This window comes from Cyprinodon tularosa, unplaced genomic scaffold (genome assembly GCF_016077235.1).
Source record: "Cyprinodon tularosa strain WSP-4 unplaced genomic scaffold, ASM1607723v1 ctg24, whole genome shotgun sequence".
In the NCBI taxonomy this organism is placed as follows: Eukaryota; Metazoa; Chordata; class Actinopteri; order Cyprinodontiformes; family Cyprinodontidae; genus Cyprinodon; species Cyprinodon tularosa.
Genome location: NW_024038896.1, coordinates 2,215,203 through 2,235,779, shown reverse-complemented (window position 1 = coordinate 2,235,779; position 20,577 = coordinate 2,215,203). Strand labels below are relative to the sequence as shown.

The 20,577-nt window shown below is 36.1% G+C and overlaps 1 protein-coding gene across 2 annotated transcripts in view; it reads right to left on the bottom strand.

Annotated features, from left to right (window-relative positions):
• Positions 1-1,978: 1,978 nt before the first annotated feature.
• si:dkey-71h2.2 (low density lipoprotein receptor adapter protein 1) overlaps positions 1,979-20,577 on the bottom strand; it is a 60,075-nt gene continuing 41,476 nt past the window's right edge. For both annotated transcript variants that reach the window (XM_038287556.1, XM_038287555.1), the window contains exons 4-10: positions 9,263-9,377; positions 8,327-8,399; positions 8,087-8,173; positions 6,574-6,731; positions 5,819-5,853; positions 3,999-4,027; positions 1,979-2,628 (exon numbers count right to left, since the gene is read on the bottom strand). In XM_038287556.1, the coding sequence (XP_038143484.1) occupies positions 2,582-2,628; positions 3,999-4,027; positions 5,819-5,853; positions 6,574-6,731; positions 8,087-8,173; positions 8,327-8,399; positions 9,263-9,377 (544 nt within the window). In that variant the 3' untranslated portion in view covers positions 1,979-2,581. The remainder of the gene's footprint in view (positions 2,629-3,998; positions 4,028-5,818; positions 5,854-6,573; positions 6,732-8,086; positions 8,174-8,326; positions 8,400-9,262; positions 9,378-20,577) is intronic.

Sequence of the window (20,577 nt, the reverse complement as noted above, 5' to 3'; positions counted from 1 at the left end):
GATCCTAATAACAATGAAAAATACAATATTTTAAAGGAGTTATGATTTCTCAAAGCCTTTAGAGTTTGAATTACAGTAGCAATAACCCCAAATCCTACAATCACATCATCTCTATGTACAGTAACAGCTTAATTAATGAGATGGTGGTATGTATAGTGATCACAAACACACCAGTGAAACAGCTCAATGCTATTGTTGCTGAACGTCTGCCCGCTCCTCTGAGGAAAGACCGAGATCTTTCTCAAGACAAAAAAACACTTGGTAAAAAAAAGGACATCCTAATAAGCAGTTGTTATGGATAATAAGATACTTAGCTGTGAATACAAATCCAACACCTTTAAAAAAAAAAAAAAACAAACAAAAAAAAACAGATTACATAATAATTCTGAAGAGAAAGCTCATAAAGTTTGTATCCTTAGGTATTATCCTGGAGGTATATCTTTTGAAAGGGTTTTCACTACAATGTAACATACAATGCACAATGCAGAGGCTAGTCAAGCAGATAGTTTGTTTTTATTGGTTGCTCTTGTATCCTTTCTCAAATGTCAACATATCAAACAGTGGTACAACATAGTGCTTTCACTTCAGATAAGTCAATGTTAAGCTATAAATATATCATATTATGACTGGAAACAGTTTTTTTTCCACCTAACCAGTTTAAGTGCTAAACCAAACCAGCATCTTGCTTCATATCAAATTTTTATTTTTCTGCTGCTGGAGCAATGATTTTATCAGCAAGTAGCCAGGGAAAAACAGACGCAGCTCTTATTTTAATATTTGGATCAGTACTATAGTAAACCAGGTATATTTGGCATTTCCATATTAATTATGGATGTTGAATTTTTTTCTTTCTAATAAATACGACTCATCCTTCCAGTTGCTATAACCTCTGCATACTTAATTGTTTATAAGTCCAGTAATTTAGAAATGGCACAAAAATGTTCACAAATATAAGCTGCCATCGTTCTTTAAAAAATCAAATAACCACAGGTTGTAAAACACATGTTGTTTTTAATGTAAATGATCTAATATTAGAGAATATATTTTCAAATGAATGACAAAAACTGGGGAGGTTAAAGTCAGATGAGATTTTGTCAGCTGCCCCAGGCATAGTACAATTTAAAACAATCCTTTAAAAATTTATCTAAAAACAGGTACAGGGTTCTAGAGATTTTACACTGCAAAAACAATCTAGAAATAAGTAAAAATGATTAATATGAGTAGGTAAAAATAAGATGATGGAATTAGATCTTTTACAGTTAAATTAAGATAATTATATGTTTATGCACTCAAAATAAGACAATGCAATGGCTGTTTCTTATTTTAAATATTTCCATTTGCAAAGTGTTTCACTTACCTTATCAATTCGAGAATCACCTAATTTAAGAAAAAAAACTTATTTGGATTAAGTTTTTTTGCAGTGTAAAGACCCACTTAAATTATGTTTAAAATAAACCCCTGAATTTAAACTACAGAACTACTTATTCTGTTAAAATGCTCCAAGTAGTTGGCACTATGCATTAGAATTAGAAGAACGTTTTGGCTAAAATCTTAATGCACTATCCAAAATTGTAACTAAGCAAAAGCTTGCAGCACAAGCTGTAACTAGTCAGTCTGTGTGACATATCAGAGCTCATTAATGAAGAAGGCTAGGGTAATATCAATGTAGATGAGCTCTTTCCTCACACTGTGATCCCTAACAAAATTACTACACTCAACAGAATTTGGGTAACAATATGATGCAATAAATAATAGAAATAACACATTGGCATGGCTCTGCGGTGGCTTTCCAACTACGGAAAAATAAATATGGTTTTCACATTTCTTTATTGGAATAAGTTCAAGACTTTATCTAAAACAAACTTTGGTTTAGCACAAAAACTGGAAAAATCTTTCACATCTGTTCGGAGAAATGTTTAAATATAATGAGCAAATGAAAAAATATATATTTAAATGATAATACTGTATATAAGATATAAGTAAATAATTAGAAATAAATTATTTAAAAAAAATTATATAAGATTGCATGGCAATAGACAAACATGACTCGTTTGTTTCTTGAGAGTTGTATTCACTGTACAGCATTTCATGTTTAAAAAGTTAGACTCCTTTCAGAGAAGTTGGCAGAATATCTACAATATCAAAGAGCTTTTCCCAAAACACGTCTGTTTAACTAAATAGAGCTTTTATGCAACTATTTCTGTGATCTCACTCTGAATCTCTTTGGGGATTTTACAGTGTAGATATTTAGTAACTCTTGCATCTAAAGCATTTCTGTGCTGCTTGCTAAGCGACCCATATTTTACCAGGTAATTTTTTGCAAACATCTGCATCATTGATGGCTGTTTACCTTTTAAGCAGGGTTCAGGTTTTAGATCCTTTACAATAACAGTTAATGTTTCTTGGCTTCCCTGCTGAGTTAATGCAGTTTCTGTTGTTTTTTTTTCGGTCTAGAGCACCAGTGTGTGCTCTCTGTTATTTTTTTATAATGCTGTATGATGGGCAGCTACTGCCAGCTGGTGTTATTGAAAATAATTATTGTCAAAAGGCAACAGTCTTTCATCTGAGACCTCCCACAGACTCAGAGCTGCATTGTCAGAGACGGGTTTGGAGTGGGGCTCGGCCAATCTGACAGAAAAGAAAGAGAAAATAAAGAAGACAGAACCTAAATATAAAGAGGTTATAAGAAGTTATAAAACTTTGCTGAAGAAGATGGATTCTCAATGGTTTCTAACTTGATAATGAAAAAGAATATAAATGTAGTAAGGGTATGCAAAATAGATCTATTTGAATGAGTAAAAAATGACAGTAACAGGGCAGAGGGCTTCACAGACAGATAGGGAGATGGTTACTGTATTTCACATCAGTTGGATTAAGAGGACTTAATTTTAAGATACAAGTCAATTCTTGAGTATTATAAACACCATGTTGTAAAGTAATTATTTTCTCTTTAAATTAAACATGTACTTATGCAGCTGAAAACTCAAATCTTCCAAAAAAAATAAGTTTGGGGGGTTTGTGATGCTGGGAATTAGAGACTATATTCAGTCTAATTTCTTAATGATTTAATATTGTGTTAATCTCTCTTCAAAAGGGCCAATTTATCTTTTATTCTAATTAACTGAGTTTTCTATATTTGTGATGTTATTAAGCTTCAATATACCCTATAACTTAAATTTACAATCCAGATGTTGGTATTCTGCATATGGGTGGGCTGATGAATAGGATAGGTTTAAAATATAAGTGCAAGGTAAAAATGTTACAATAAAAAGTAAATGAGAAGAGAATAAACCATTTGGTGTTTATAAAAATCTTAATTACAGGATGCATTAAAGTTTTCAATTATAAGAAGTAAACCTTGCATTAAGGAGACACTAATGATCTGACCATTTGGAGGCACTTCATTCCCCCAACAAAGACTGTGCGGTAACCTCGAAACAATTTGGGACATTAAATTAAGCTGAAATAATATTTTGTACCACAAGTAACTCTTTTAATGCTGTCAAAGACATTCAATCTAATGGCATCACAAAGGCAAGACTGCTGACTCATAAGATAGTTTGGCATAGACTGACATATAATCAGCGTAACAGGAATTTGGATTTATAAGTGCAGATGAGCCTGGTTAAAAATTACTTGCCGAGTTCTTTTTTGTTTACTGATTTTTTTATTTCTTCATAATCTCCTTGCAAATTTCCCGATTCCATTTGCTTACCCTTGGATGGATGGATGGATGGATGGATGGATGGATGGATGGATGGATGGATGGATGGATGGATGGATGGATGGATGGATGGATGGATGGATGGATGGATGGTCCATAATTTTCATATTTTACTTCTCTGAATTTTGCTGTATTTAGACTATTCCTTCTATAAGGACCTTTCATCATGACTATATGTAATGATGAATGCACAAATCAAAAATTATAAAGAAGAGTCAATATACAGAAACGCTTCTTCATGTAAGGAGCATGCCAGTCATGCATCATCACTTACCAGTATCTGCTTCGTCTACCTCCATATTGCTGTATGCCAAAACAAACAAAAGAAATGAGAATCTGAGCTGACGGTAAGTGAACGCTGAAATGACCAAAAATGCTTTATAAAGGGAAGGAGAAGATGTACTCGGTAAACATTGGCATGTGGTGAGACTGGTTCACCTTGAAATATATTCAACTCACGGAAATAGCTAAAATTACACTATTTGAAAGATATGACATTCAAATTAGCTTTAATTATAGACTTAGGTCTCTGCTGAGCCAGAAGCTGTATCAAGTCAAAATTCATTAAAAAAGCCCACACACAAGCTGCATTATTTAATTAAATGTAGAAGCACATATACTAAAGGTATTTACTGTGAAATCCTTTTGGCCTGGCTCTAAGCACAGAGGCTCCACCTCAATGACTTTCAGAATATTATACCAAAAGGTGTTTCACACAGGACTGATTCTAAACCTGCGTGATAACTCTTAATTAAAACAACTTTCCTGCATTATCAGTTACAGAACAAGCTAGAAACTATACAAATTTTTAAATCTAATTTATAGTTTTCTTTCACACAGTAATGTTTCACCATTTTAACAGCAAAATTATATTGGCAGGCACCTTGAATTTCAATGTATATTGTAAGTTTTAGAGCCAATAAGATCTAAACTCTACCAACCTAAATCAGTTCAATCAAGAATTGTCTAATTTTAAAATTTCAAGATTTTATAAAAAGATACAGAGAAAATATGTGGTTTGATTATATAGCATATTATTTTTTGTGAAAATTAGTGCCTTATTAAAAAGTTGCTATGAAATGTACTCTAGGTAGGCCTATGTGCAAACTGATTTGTGGTCAGCATGTAATATCAGATGGCAGAGGACTATTCTTTATACCCCAAAAATTACACCAACAAATGAGAACGATGACAAAATAGCCAAGGGGCAAGTTAAGCATTCCTCCAGCAGGCTCCATGCCAACTTGCACCATCATCTTTCTGTCTATGTGTCAAGGCCTTATTGTGGTTCATTCTCAGCAATGCAGATTTCAATAAGTTTTTGAACTTTTTTTTTATTAAACCTTTTATTTACCAAGCTGCATCTCTCTGCTTGTTTACATTTGGGTCCAACTACGTCACAACAAATTTGACCCAAATTTGTATAGACTTAGGTAGAGGCGGCAACTCTCCCTATGGTATAAAATATTGTTGCCATGACAACGACATCTGCTGTGGTGAAGTGACTACAGATCAACACTTTGAAATCTGCAACGTGGGGGGGGGGGGGGGGGGGGTAATTTCATACTCATTGGCTAAATGTCTCACAGAGAGCTGCTAAACAAGCAAACCAACTCAGATGGTTACAAAGAGAACAAAATCAAAGAAGGCTCTAACACGCCTGTTCAATTTACAGTATACTTAAAATAGGAGGATCTTGGTTGGCTGTTAGGTACATTTTTTGTTGTGGATTTGTAAAGTGCATCATGTTGCTCTGCATCATCATTCATCACAACGTTAGTTGTTTTACAATAATTTGCTCAGTTCTGGATGTTGTTTAGATAAATAAATATTTGCATGGCCAGGTAATCTTGTTTATGCTATAATTTTACCAATTTCATGAGAAACATTAGTACTAAATGAACAGAAAATAAAACTGTTAAAAGAAAAATTATCAAAAAATAGTTTTTTTCTAGTTTTTCCATAAATATATTTTTTTTACGATTGCAGGAATCATTTTTAAACATTCCGCCTATATAGAAAATTCAATTTCCTTTTATATAGCCAACTACTAAATATTCCTAACAACCAGAAGTCAGAAAAAGCTAAAGTTACCTTGAAAAGACATCATCGAAACCATCCTCCACATCCTGTTGAGACACAACTTTGTTGATTAATGTACACACAAGATCCTGTAAATCATTATCTAGCATCTTTTATGCTGAGTAAGCATTTTCTTACAGCATTTATCCTAATTTACCAAATATTTTTCCAGGGAAAACACGGAATACCAAAAAATTGGTACAGTTATTTTAGAGATAATAGTGACATCTTGTGTGAAACATTTGGAACTACGTGAAAAATAAGAATGCTTTACATTAAAAGATACAACATTTTGCATCCTTTCAAACAGTACAGTAAACCAAAGAAAGCTTATAATTCATTATGATTGATCATGTTTGGACACAATAGAAAATATCTCCTTCATTTACCTAAGTCCTATACTGCACCTTATCAATTTCATATTTTTTTTAAATAGGAAATCTACTTTCAATCTGCACAATCAATTTTTTGTTTCAGAAGGCCGAAATTTAATCTAAACACAACAAATATGACATAAAAATGTAAACTCATAGCAAAACATAGCACTACATTTACCTAAGAGGATATAATTATGCAAAGCAGACCTTAAAACTCTCTCCAGATGAAAAGTCAAATAACAAAACAAATTTTAAATTATTCAAGATAATAATTATTTTAGTTTTAAGTATTCAAACTTTCCATTTGAACATTTGTTTTGTTCTGAGAAAGGAAAAACCTTGCAGGCATATCTTGTTTCCCTTTGCAAGGACATTTAGCCTGTTACTTACCCAAGAGTCATGTTTAATCGGCCGTCTCCTGGTGGGGTTACTGCGAGGCAATGGTGAGCTGAGAGAAGCTGAGAATAAGGGCCTGCGGGGCTTCTCCTCTATCCCACTGGGCTTATGTGCTGCTGGATGTGAGGGGGATGGCAGGTGTGGAATGGAAGCTGACGTAGAGACATGCAGAGGACAGTTAGGAACAGATTGAGTAAGGGAATAAATGTACATAAAAATCGAGACACAACAGAGATAATGTCTGACTTTTTTTTAATCAGTGCAATGCTAGGAAAAGCATTTTTTATCCCCCTTAAAGATTTCTTCTAACTTTTAATTTTGTCACAGTTAAAACATTTAGTTTCGCACATAAATAAGATAAAAAGCTACCCAAACAACCCCATGCGAAAATATATTTGCCCCTTGGTTGAATATTAATTTCTCTGTGATTTACCACATTTTTGGTGGGTTTATTTTCCCAATCGACATGTCTGACTACTCTCAGATCAAGTGGAGAAACAACTAAATATGTGTCTGACAACATGAAGTTGTTAAAAAAAAACAAAAAACAATACAATTTTCCAAACCTAAACTAATTTATGAACAGATAAGTAACAATAACATCCATCTGTCTGGAATATTTTTTTTAGATTTCAAGGATTGGGGTGTGCCAAGGTGAAAGATCATCCATAAATGACTTAATGATTAAAACAAATGATTTAACGGTGAGTCTATATTCCTTCCCTTACCTATGTTCATAAAATCTGCATCATGATCGAAAGAAATAGATCCCAAGTACAAGTGGCCTGTACAAATATGAGTACGGGAAAGAAAAGGCTTGTATATTTGGAGGCAGTCCAGATGTTCAGAATGTCTGTATATATACTTCAATTTGTTACATTTTTAAGAGAGAAATACTTGAACTGACTAAATCTGGATTATTTAAAACTGATCAAAAATGAACAATTAAGTAGTAAAGTCAGGATTTCTTGACTCTCTCAGCTAAGAACTTTTTGACCTTTTAAAGTCAAGTCAATGAAAACGTCTGCTGCTGGCCTTCAACACTAATTGTTATTCACTGTTAATGTGGTTTCCATCAAAGTTTGAGGAGTGGCAGAAAAAAAAATGTATCCACAGCTACATATTCACAGTCCTCATTATATTGTCCATATAATAACCCCTAAAGGTCATTACTGGGACTCCAGTTCCAGCATGGTGCAAATAATCCACAGAATTCCTAGTAAGAGAAAATGTCAGGAACATTTTACTTATATACTGAAATAGATAGAGAAAGGCAAGAAATATGCCTGTGCTAATTAGGCACTTGCCATCTCAATAGCAGTGGAGTAGGAAATTGCTTAACCTTTGTAAGTTTACAACAATTTAAGCAAAAGGTTACAAAAAAAATAAGTCATCTCTGTATCAGTCTCATAAACCTTCTGCCATTCCATTCTGACAGTATCTTGTGTGCGACTGATACTGCAGTTTGGAGGGACACATTAATGAGAACTTATTAAAATGGTCACACCTCCTGGAACACACTGTGTTTCTGTCGTCTCCATCTGGCCGTCACTGGCTGCACAGGAACAGCAGGTCCTCGCCTTCTTGTTTTTGTCTACAAACACAAAATATAGATAAGAAAATAAGAACCATGCAAGATGTAAGTCTTCATTTTTCATCTAGTCCCAAGTATGTTTCTTTGTTAAAATAAGTTTTACAAGGAGGACGAGGTTAGATGTTGCATATTTTTAGTTGCACATCAACTTACCTTCCTGAGCAATTTCCCAAAGATCTAGTGCTACTTTAAATGCCTGAGCTACTGTTAAGGTTACAGCCTGAGCCTGGAAGAGAGAGAGAGAGAGGCAGTACAGTAATGTAACACACACACTTAATGATTTAAGTTTATATTACTGTTTTTTGTTTTCTTTTATTGTTTTAACATTTAACTTAAAAAAATCACACACATTTAACAGTTTTAACCTTTTTTCTCCTTTTGAGTTTTTAAAAGCGTTACTGTTTAAAGAAAAGAAAACTGATGTATTTTTAAGGCATTGATAACTGACTTCAACCATAAATAATAATCCAGCTACATGTAAACTAAGTTCAATTAGAAGATAATTTAGCAGAGAGCAGGGCAGAAGGTGGTATGGAAATGATTGGCTATACAAGAAACTGGTATAACAGTCTCAACACTTGTATTATCAGCATCTGAAAGTCATTTAACATGATAAGGAGAAAAAAGTGAGGCCCCATAAATGTACTGACAGTTGCATAATTGTGTCTCAAAAGATTTTTGATTGATTCACTTTTTTTTTGAATGGGTCTGGGTAGTAGACTCGAGCAATACCTGAATACAAAGTAAAAATGGCATAAATAATATCTATAAGTGCATTACATGTATTTTGGACTGATTGTTTGATCATGGTGACTTTCACCTAAATTGCTAATGTAAAATAATATATAAAAATGAAAACATAAGCAAACAAATTATTAGACTGAACTATGAACATTCAACTAATAGAATTTCCACTAGATGGCACTACAGAACAACCTGAATAATACAGTATGTATTTTCATGAGGTTCCTCATCTATACAAAAATAAACAACTTCAGTTTAAAGTAATATTCAAATGCCAACTGTTCAAATCTCTATATAATGTTGAATCTTATAGTCTATAGATGGGTGGATGTGTTCCATACTTACAATTTTTCTTTTTTGGCAGAGAAATGCATGACACTCAAGAGTCTCATTGAACTGACTTTGGGAAACATAAGCGAAGACCTTGTCCTGAGTTTTATCTGCGGTGCAGTATGAGATTCTGGAAAAAAGCAAAGCAAAACAAAAAAGGAGAATATGATAGTATCAAAATTTATAAATTACTTGATTCACACGAGATAGATCTTTGCAGAGTTCTTTGCAGAACAAAGCATTTAGGATTAAACCTTGTCAGTGTACTAAACACTTATACAGGGACATGTCACATTGAGAAAAATGTTTACAGGAAAATGCTGACAAAGATATAAAGTAAAGAAGGATGCCCTAGAGAAGTGAGGGGAGAAGATGTGCATTATATTTCAGATTACAGAAAACATGTATCAATAAAACACACACATGGGGAATTTAAGATTTTTCAAATTGTTTGAAAATCTTACACAGCTATCTCCTGCTTCATTATTTATTAGTCTTGCCTCTAAGCCCACTTGGTGTGTTTTTTTGTTTTGCTTTTTTTAAGTTACATGATCATTTTTCCATGAGTGGGTGGTAGCATGCCTCCTTCAAAACACTGTGAATGTTGTAGGAGTACTGCTGAAATACAGACTGTACTTCCGACACACGAGGGAACGTCAGTTGAACTCAGATGATCTTTATTAACTGAGAAATCATGTTATTAACTTATCAAAAGCTTCTTGAATTACGTCTATCACTTTCAAATGAGGAAACATAAATAAATTTAAGATTATCTTATTACACAGTTTGTAAATGCTGCAATTAGATAAGTTTTATTGATTTTAACTAAATAACTTCTTTGGGGCTCGGGACCAGGCAGAAGACTTCGATGAGTAACCTAAGAAACGGATTAGAGTAGTCTTCGCCAAGAAAAGATGCTGTGGCTGAGATGCGAGACCAGACCCTCAAGCCACGGTGAAAAGGGATAGAAATAGAGAGAGAAAGGAGGGAGTGTTTAGGGCATAAGGTAAAGAATAAAAGGTTATGGGATAGTAAGGATGAACATTTGACGGGCATGATTAGACTGACCAATGTATGATGATGAAGACTGAAATGCTGATGGAGATGTGATTGGTGAACTGGTGGAGTGTAACAACACAGTCAAGGGATCTGGTTTGGGTACTGCTTAAAAAGGCTGGAACACAGGTGGATGAAATGAGCACTGATGAGAGTGAGTGGGAGAGGCACAGGTGTACCAAACGGGCAATCAGTGCCAACTTTTGATTGGACTTTTGTACAGAATACTACTTGCAAAAAGAAATCGTAGCATAATATATATATTTTTTTAATTATGAAGGTAATTCTATTTTTTTTTATATGTTTTAGAAATGCCAGTGACAGTTACCTCAAAATGACTGAATGCCTGGGATTTAATGCACTTTGTTTGATGTTTTTATATTAGATATCATAACTTACTTATTAAAATAACTATAGGAGCTGAATGAGGTCACGCTGTGTGAATATTTATTGTAGGTTATTCATCAGTCATGTTATTTTTAAAGGCCATCGTTTTATTAAAAACATGATAAATTATTTTAAATAATGAATTATGAATTGCACTATTTTACTAAATCCAAAACAGTAATCTTAAAAGGAAGATAAGGTTTGATTTACATATCTGTAATTTCTATTGTTACCAAATCTCTGTATCAGCCCTGGTGGCCGGCTACCTTGTGGGCCCTGCCGCCTGCCCCTGGCCCCCGGGCTATGGTGGTGCGACTGTTGGGGGCTCTGGGTGAACGGGGGGGGGCCTATTAGAGTCAGCCTCTGCCTGCTCCATCACACTACAACACATGTAGGTTCTTGGGGAGGCGGTCGTTACTGGAAATCTTTTTCAGAAACAGGACAAGGGCAGGGAGATGTTATTTCTCTCTACAGACCTAATCTCGAACATGAATGTCTAATCTAAAGCCAGCTTCTCCCCCCCGGCTCGACATAGAGGGTACTGTAGGTACATGTGAACATCACTGTTGATTGGTGACACCAGATAAATCTTATCAACGTGGCTTGGATCTCTGTCTATGCTGCCATTATTACAATAAATAGTAAACTGTGTTTAAAGGAGAATGACTGACACTCAGCTGCACCCTCACTGAAAAGAGAAGTGGGAGGGAACAAAAAATGAAAGTCATTTTAAGACCGAATAATGAGCATAAAATCAGCAGTGCTCACTCTTATTTTGTTTGCTGGCATGCAACACTGACCCACATTGCAATGCCCAGGACACATACTTCCCCCCACGCTCTAACTTATATTTGGGCTGTAATTGCATAAAAAGATGCATAGAGGAAATGTTGAGAGGTTTGACCTATTTAAGGGTTAAAAATAAGTGTGATAAAACCAAACTTTTGCAACTGCTCAATATAAACTTAACTACTATATTTGGTTTCTTTAAATGTGCAGGACTAACATAAATAAGTTAAATAATAAAAAAAATTTGTGTTGCTGTTGGATTTGGAATTTACATTTTTGGTTCACCCACACTGGCAACAGGAATGAGGGGAATAAAGGCAAAATGTGTAACAATATTAAAAATGTATTGTTTTAGAAAATAAAACAGTAATCTAATACTAATGAGATAATGCTTTAAATGCATGCCTAAATTCATGTGTGTAAATGCATGCTGTAAATGCGAGCTTTGGTGGCGCAGTGGTTAGTGTGCCCGACGCATGTACGGAGGCCTTAGTCCTTGAAGCGGCCATCCTAGATTCGAACCTGGCCTGGTCCTTTGCCACATCCATCTCCCACTGTCTCGTACCCCACTTCCTGTCAGCCAACAGTACAAAAAATGAGCCAATAGTGCCATTAAAAACCTCAAAACAAAATGGAGTGCAATGCGCTGGTGAAGATTGTGTTATCCAGGTCATAGTCATTCCAAAAAAAGAAAATTAAAAACAATCTACTGGACTTTGTTTCCAAGATTAGAGACATTTCGCTTCCCATCCAGGGAAGTTTCTCAATTAAAAATGTTACGAATACCGTTGAGTTTGAGGTTTTATACAGAAGCCCAACAAAGCCTTGTTTTTGTTTTGAAAACATGCAAATTAAAAAACGGACGAAGGGCTCCATCCCCTTGGGATGGGGATCGTTTGGCTTCTTTAGTTAGCCTGCAATGCCCCATACCCTTCTAAATGTCTGAAAGGTCGGACCTTAAAGGGAGTCATTGGCCTTGCTGAATAGGCAAGGTCCTCCGCTCTGCAGTACAGGGGCTGGGTACAATCTGGGATTCATATGAAAAATTATATAATATGGTGTACTTTTCTAGAGGTTTGTTAATTTGCATAGTTGATCTTAAATAAACACACTCTCAAAGAATAAATAGCTTTTCTACATATAAAAAAAAATAAAGCTGACTAATAGCTTCTCCGTTATCCAACTGGTACATTATTTTTTTTAGGTTTGTGACACAATATTGGACTGTGCTAAATACAGGTTTGCCTTCACAAAGCCTAAGGGAAAGATTTATGTACATCTTCATATAAATATACTGGTGTAATAACTTAATATACATTTGATTGGTTTTTGGTATACAACTATTTTGAATTTATGGACTGTGGGAGGAAGCAGGAGTAAGGAAAGGACATTTTTATTTTTATAGCACAATTCATTACATGGACAATTCAAAGTGCTTTACATGAATTGGATAATAAAATAGAAGAAAAATAAAACCAGAAGAAAAAAATTAAAAAAATAAAAATAAAAGAAATAGACTACAAATAAAGCAGAATAATGTAAAAAAAAAAAAATAAATTAAAAAAAAAAAAAACTGAAAGAACCCACACATTCATGGGGAAAACATGCAAACTCCATGCAGAAAGAACAAACTGCGCAACTGTGTATTCAATAACAATGATTTTTTTTTTTTTTATAGTATGCATAGTATGGATAAGTGTTAACCACCCATGGTAGCGCAAGCTACACAGAGCCTTACTAGGAGCATAGTTTCCTCTTTCTTGCATAGTCCTGTCCCTACTAATTATCTTGTGGGTTTGCTCACCCAAAGGAACGCTGCAGATATGGATTCTCTTCGGACAGATTCAGGCAAGAAAACACTGTACTTACACCTGACTGGCTTACTGTTCTGATCTCCGTGACAAACTGTGAACGTCCATCTAAGTACACAGATCAATAACTCGTCCTAACCTCTACTCAGGTTCAGTTTCAAAAATACAGTAGTATATCATATATAGTGTATAATAATAAAGTGCATTAGAGTATAGGTAACAGAGACATATTTACTGTTTCTATGCTTTTTTTTTAAACTATAGTTGTAATGCATTCTTATAATAATGTCACACGTTTGTTTATCTAAAACTATATTTACTTGGCTAAAAATACTGACAGGTGGATTTTGTAGAATATCAAATCCTGCCACTTATATCACTTTTGCATGCTTTTCAATAACGAAGATTTCTCGTTAAATATGTGATGTTAAAGCTAAGAGTCTAATTTCCATCTCCGGGACAATTTAAAGGTTGGTTATCAATTAGGGCTTAGCATATTATTGCATATGCAATATAATCACAAAAAAAAAAGCTATTTTCAAGTCTTAGAGTCATTCAGTTTTAGTCATTTTACATTTGGCACTAAATTTCTCCCTCCAGCCCTTTGGTTTGCAGTAATACCGGTACTCTTATTGTTATTTTGCTGAAAAGTAGAGAGACAGTTAAGTCTTCCAACAATGGACTCTGGACATGCAAGCTTTAAAGGCAACATAAGGTTAGGTTAGGTTCTACATCCACCTCTTCACATCACAGATGACCTCACCCTATTACTAGAGGTTCTACATCTACCTCTTCACATCACAGATGACCTCACCCTATCACTAGAGGTTTTACATCTACCTCTTCACATCACAGATGACCTCACCCTATCACTAGAGGTTTTACATCTACCTCTTCACATCACAGATGACCTCACCCTATCACTAGAGGTTCTACATCTACCTCTTCACATCACAGATGACCTCACCCTATCACTAGAGGTTTTACATCTACCTCTTCATATCATAGATGACCACACAGTATCACTAGATTGTCTATACCTACCTCTTCAAATCATGGATGACCTCAACCTATCACTAGAGGTTCTACATGTACCTCTTCACATCATAGTTGACCTCACCCTATCACTAGAGGTTCTAGACCTACCTCTTCACCCCATAGATGACCAAACCCTATCACTAGAGGTTCTCGATGTACCTCTTCACATCATAGATGACAACACCCTATCACTAGAGGGTCATCATTTATCAAAATAATCGTCAACTAATTTAGTAATCGATTAGTCATTAGCTGGAGTATAGACACTGTGAAATATGCCTTTAGCTTACAGAGCAACACAGTTAGAGCAGAAATGATAACAAAATTGTAAAAAAAAAATGTATAAATATTTTGCATTCAAGATGAACTTTTTTATCAGTCTATATGCTCTATCCTCAAGTGGAAAAGTTTGAGTTTCACCTGGTTACATTTCGGAAAAACCTTTTTTAAGGACCCTTTTGCTATCTGATTATTATTTGATTAATTTAAATAAATAATTGACACATCAATCAATTAGCAAAATAATAACTAGTTGTAGCCCTAATAGTAATATAGGAGTATTAAAGAACATAACAGCTATGTTGACAGATCTGCAAATTTAAAATCAAGAAAATAAAACGATTTTAGAAAATTAATAGTTCTTGAATGGTCCTCTTCATGTGTGCTTAATAGACATGGGCTAAACTATAAAGATTTAGTCACACACAGACAACACTTCAGAATCTATAAAATTTAACAGTCAAAAACATGTTTTTTTCAAGTATCCAACATTCATCATGGATATTGTTAAGATAATTATCATTGATGATGTGTGAGTTTATTACACCTTGGTATTGGCTGCCTGTTGCATGTCAGAACTGATGTTTTCCACAATAGTTTATCTGGTTAAGACGGTTCCTCTGTCCTGTACGTGGGAAATATTTGAGAATGGCATGGGAGCGCTGTCCTTCAACTAAGAGCAAATTGTAATATTTTGATAAGGCTGGAGCAATAATGTCTACTCATCTGCTGACGTGTATGATGTAAAATAACATGATGTGGCAGACTGGAAATGTATAAAATGCCTTTTTAACTGTTAATCTGGGCCACTTCCTGAGAGATGAGCCCAGAGGTGAGCAGCTGCCTTCTGTAAATTCTAAGCAACTTCTCTGATCTGAGTTAGATTACAATATCTATCCAATTCTGTTGTCATGTCTCATGGTTATTTTTTACTTATAAGTTATGAAGTGTTATTTAAAGAGTTTGTCCAGAGTGATCTCTTTTCAGGAAAAAGAGATGGGGGTGGTGGGTCACTGAGTTCAAATACTTTGGTTTAAATTCATGTACTCTTTAAACATGGTGGATTTACTTTTATCAGTAAGCATTATTCATTATCTGGCTTCTTGTTTGGTCCATGTTTTAGATTTTGGCCCCTTCAGGGATTGGGTTTTAAGTCCCTGCTTTGAGCTAAATAGGCAAAGTAGGTCTAGGTATAATTAAGTGTGGCAACGATCATCCATGCTGAAATAACTTGCTACTCCAGCTCTAAACAATGGCTGAGGTGAATCACACTGAAAACTACTTCTAATGGAGTTAAATTACCAGAACACCTCATTCTAATTCATCAAACGAAAATACTTCAAATCTGCTAATAAAATACCTTTATATAATAAATATACATGTAGTATGATTGACTTTAATCAATAAAAAAATATCACAAGAAAAAAGTAATATCTGCCAATGCTGAGGCAACACAGAAGACATCAGTGTCCTTCAGTTTGAAATAACATTAAGAAAAAAAAATAATTGACAGCAAGCTGAACAGCCGAAGCTAAGCTGTCAAGCTGCATCATATTACCGACAGGCCCCTCTGGACTCTGAGCCTTTGATCTTTTCTCAGTGTAGAGCACCGGTACGTTTGAGTGGGAAAGCAAATATCATTGGAAATATATAAATATTTACAGAACAAAGCCTCTACAAAAAAATCCAACATCAAAACCATAAGCTGCATAAAAAACCACCTGCTGTTGTTGCAAAAAGAATAAATTTCTCATAAAATTTCAGGTCGAGATAGAAAAGTGAAAAATAAAGTGTCTAGTGAAGAGCAGCAGTCACACTTTTTCAAGTAAAATAAAATAGAATAAGAAACAAAGGGCCAGCACAGTGGTGCAGTTTATAGCACTGCTGCCTTGCAGCAAAAATGCTCTGGGTTTGAATTACGGTCTGGGGTCATTTTGCATTGAGTTTGCATGTTCTCCCTGTGCATGTGTGGTTTCTCTGTCTTACTCCAGCTTTCCAACAACATGACTGTTAGGTCAATTGGCTTTCCAAATAGTAGTTAGGTGTGAGGGTGTGAATGGTTGTGTGTCATTGTGTGTCACTGTGTTGCCCTGCCACAGACTGGCGACCTGTCCAGGATCTACCACGCCTCTCCGCCACACACTGCTGGAGCTAGGCACCAGCTCCACTGTGACCCCACTGTGATAGCATAAGTGGGAGAAGACACAAAAGGAAAACACATTTTTGAGGATGTTACTGATTCTGTTCTGTAGCTTCAGTGCAGTTATCTGACAAACAGTGAGTCAGAGCAATGTGCATCATTAAAAGGTGGGTTGTCAGTCAGCAATTCTGCTATTCGCTGATTGATATGCTGGTTGGTCGCTGAGAGCTCTCATGGGAATATGAATGATTAACATATAACCAGATGGAGGTTGCAAACACCCTCACAATGTTCCTCTCACTGGGAGGATCAGTGTCAGCTTTTAAATGTGAGATGTTTTTATTTGAAACAGGACCACTGAGAACTGTATTCACTTTCAATATTAGGTTACAGATTAGCTTCCTTGCAAGGCTTAAAATCTTTACAAAGTAGTCAATAGTCAGGATCAAAGCAGCCAATCATTGGCTGATCTAGTAAGCTGCTGTATTGAAAAAAGACTCCTACATCTCTACTTAGAGCTGGAGAACCAAATTTGCAAACTCTAGTCACAAGATATAAACTCAGTCATTCTATTCTGTAGAACAAAGAAATAATTTTCTTCAAATATGCTTTTTAATCCACTCTCATAGATTTCTATTACAATACACACACTTCTTTTATTCATAATTCTTATGTATTTTCTAAAAATATATTAGAACTAAAGACAAGTTAGCTCCAGCTGTGATGAAAATGTTTTTTTATGGTAGAAATAATGATATTTCAGCCAATATTTAAAGAGTTGCTTAACCCATGGCCTAGTCATTGCTGATAATATATTACTCCTAATGTACAGCTTAGCTTGTCATCTGCTTAACAAAACAGCCTGTTAAATTTATTACAGTCCACTGGCCTTCTTGACGCCCGTTATCTGCAATCTGAATATCAGACAGAGGTCCATCCAATATCTATACCTCCTTATCCTTGCAGGGTCATGTAGGGGGTAGTGCCTGTTGGTCATTGCGGAGGGTTCGCCTTGGAAAGGTCATGTCAGAAAACAATATAGACTCACAGGAAAACCATGCATTTGCACATTGTCAAGTGGTTCACACTTTGTTTTTGGTATTTTAACTGCAGGTTTCCCCCACTTGAAAAGGCAGTTTGCTTCCAGAGATCTCACAGGATTTCACTCATCACACCAAAGTTGATTCTTTCCTTTTTTGTCTTTTATTTGAAAGTTCAATCAACAATAGTAGTAGCAGTATTAGTAGTAGTAGTAGTAGTAGTAGGTGAAAAACCTTTAAATATAAACAGAAAACACAATGATTAACATTCTTTAAACAAAATTGTTCCTGAAACAAAATATAAGATTTAAACCCAAAATCAAACATATTCAAAGAATTATTCAGTGATACATTTTAACATTCTAGTGTTCATTTACTTTCTCAAATACATTTTAAATGATTCCTCTTTTTTTTTTCTTCTTTTTCTTTTTTATTTATTTATATATATTTTTTTCTCAATGTTTCAACATTTCAGTCTAAATATTCAAATAATTTGTGGCTCACCGGCTCCTTCTCCTTGGAACAAACTTTCCTGCAGTGCATTCACCCAGGCACCCTCATAGTGCTCATTGTTTCTTAGTGAGTGAACATCTCCCAACTGATCCTTTAATTATCTTCACCTGTCTCCAGGTTGGGAGACACTCTCCCTATACTCAGAGGAGGGCGGGGCCTGAATTCAGCTTAACACCTCCCACTCGATCTTCCCACAGAAACTGCTGGAAAGATCGCATGTATCAGTCAATATACAGTCAATTTACAGTCCGACTTCCTTCTGGGTTTCCTGCTTGCTCCTCTGCTGGCAGGAGAACAACTAGTCGTCTGACATCTCTGTGAAGGATTGTAAACTGTGTGTCCCTCAGAATGCTGGATGGAGGAAGCTTGGATGCAGGATTCTTGGATGCGGGCCTCACCTCTGGAGTGCACAAACTTGTTACAACTTTAACATTTACATCCCGCACAATGCCTCTGGTATCTGCATTAACGCTGATGACTCTTCCAAGCTTAAAGTGACCCCTCAATGCATTCTGGTCACACAGCCAAACAATGTCTCCGACTGCAACATTTCTTTTCATAGTGTGCCATTTACTCCTGATAAAAAGATTAGGTCCAGCAAGCTGGCTCCAGGACCTCCAGAAAGTGTTAACCTGGTGCTGCATTTCTTGAAGTCTCTTGTAGGGATAACTTGTGAAATCAAAGGTTTTCCAGTCACCACTTGATGATGCTCGTCCCAGCAGAAGTGAATTAGGTGTGACATACTGCACAGTGTCCTCTCGGCTCTGTACCCTGGCATCAATGGGACGTTCATTTGCAAGGTTGGCAGCAAGCTGAAGTGTTGTTTGGAACTCACTGAAGCTTAGTCCCGACTCTCTTCCCAGGCTCTGGAATGCTCTTTTCACAATCCGGACACCTGCTTCAGCAGAGCCATTGCGATGAGGGGAATCCGCTGGCTGGATTTTCCACTGCCATTCAGTTCCATTCTGAGCTGAAGTTTCTTCTACAGCGGACCTGTTCAACCCATCCAGAAATTGATACAACTCCTCCAGAACCGGTTTGGCACCAATAAAATTGGTCCCTGGATCAGACCAGATCTTTTTAGGGTGACCCCGAATAGCTGTAAATCTTTGGTAAGCCATTACAAAACTTTCAGATGACATAGAGTTAGCAAGCTCTGTGTGAATTGCTCTGCTGGCCATGCAGCAGAATGCCAACCCCCAAACCTTCATCTTGACTCTCCTCTTCACATCATCTTTAACCTGATATGGTCCAAACAGGTCAACTGTTGTAAACTCAAATGGGGCTGCGGGCCGAGTTCTTTCTTGAGGTAAATCACTCATTATTTGCTGACATAATTTGGCTCTGGTTTTCTTGCAGATCACACAATTGTTAATTACTTTTTGAGTAATTCTTCTTCCTTTGATGATCCATGCTTTCTTTCTCACCTTCAGAAGAGTTGCAGCCACTCCCTCATGACCTCTGTTGTGAGCTTCGTAAACCAACAGCATTGAGACCCAGGCATTGTATGGTAACAGGGGAACACCAACCTTGTCTTCATTGAAAGCCTGGATCCTCCCACCACAAAGCAGAAGCCCAGATTCTTCCTCTTTGTAAACCACCAAACGGTCTATGGTAGTGGCTGGAAAGGTGACACCGTCCTGTGCAGCAAGAAAAAGATCTCTTAAAGCATCCTGGCGCTCCATTACAGTAATGACCCCAGTTAATGGCACTGCCTCCCACTTTGAGGTTCTCACGATCCTCTTTTGACCTGCAAAGCGTTTTGCAGCCCGCCAGACCTGGGCAATCACTCGGAGGAGCAAACCCAAATTGCTAAAGCGTCGTACATCCACCAAGTTCCTGACTGCAGTATTGGTGGGCGGTCTCCGAGGTTCTGGATCTGGTGGTTCTTTCTTTGCCTGTGCTCTTGTAAGTACAGCAGCAAACAATTTTTTCTGCATCTTCCCAATGGTTTCTCTTTCAGTTAATGAAACATCCTTTCTAGACTTTATTGGCCACTTACCAGTTGGTAGACTGAGAAAGTTTGGGCCTTGCTGCCATGCAGAGTCTTCCTCCAAATCCTTTGAACCAGACCCACGAGTGATGATATCAGCAATATTCAGGGGACCAGGGATCCACAGCCAATCCTGAAGTTGTGTACTATCTTGGATTTCTCCAATCCTATTGGCAAAAAAGGACTGGAAACCATAACTTTCACGTTGAATTGCACAGAGAACAGTTTGGCTGTCAACAAAGTGGTACCATTGTTTTACTTTAATTTTGCAATACTGCACAAAG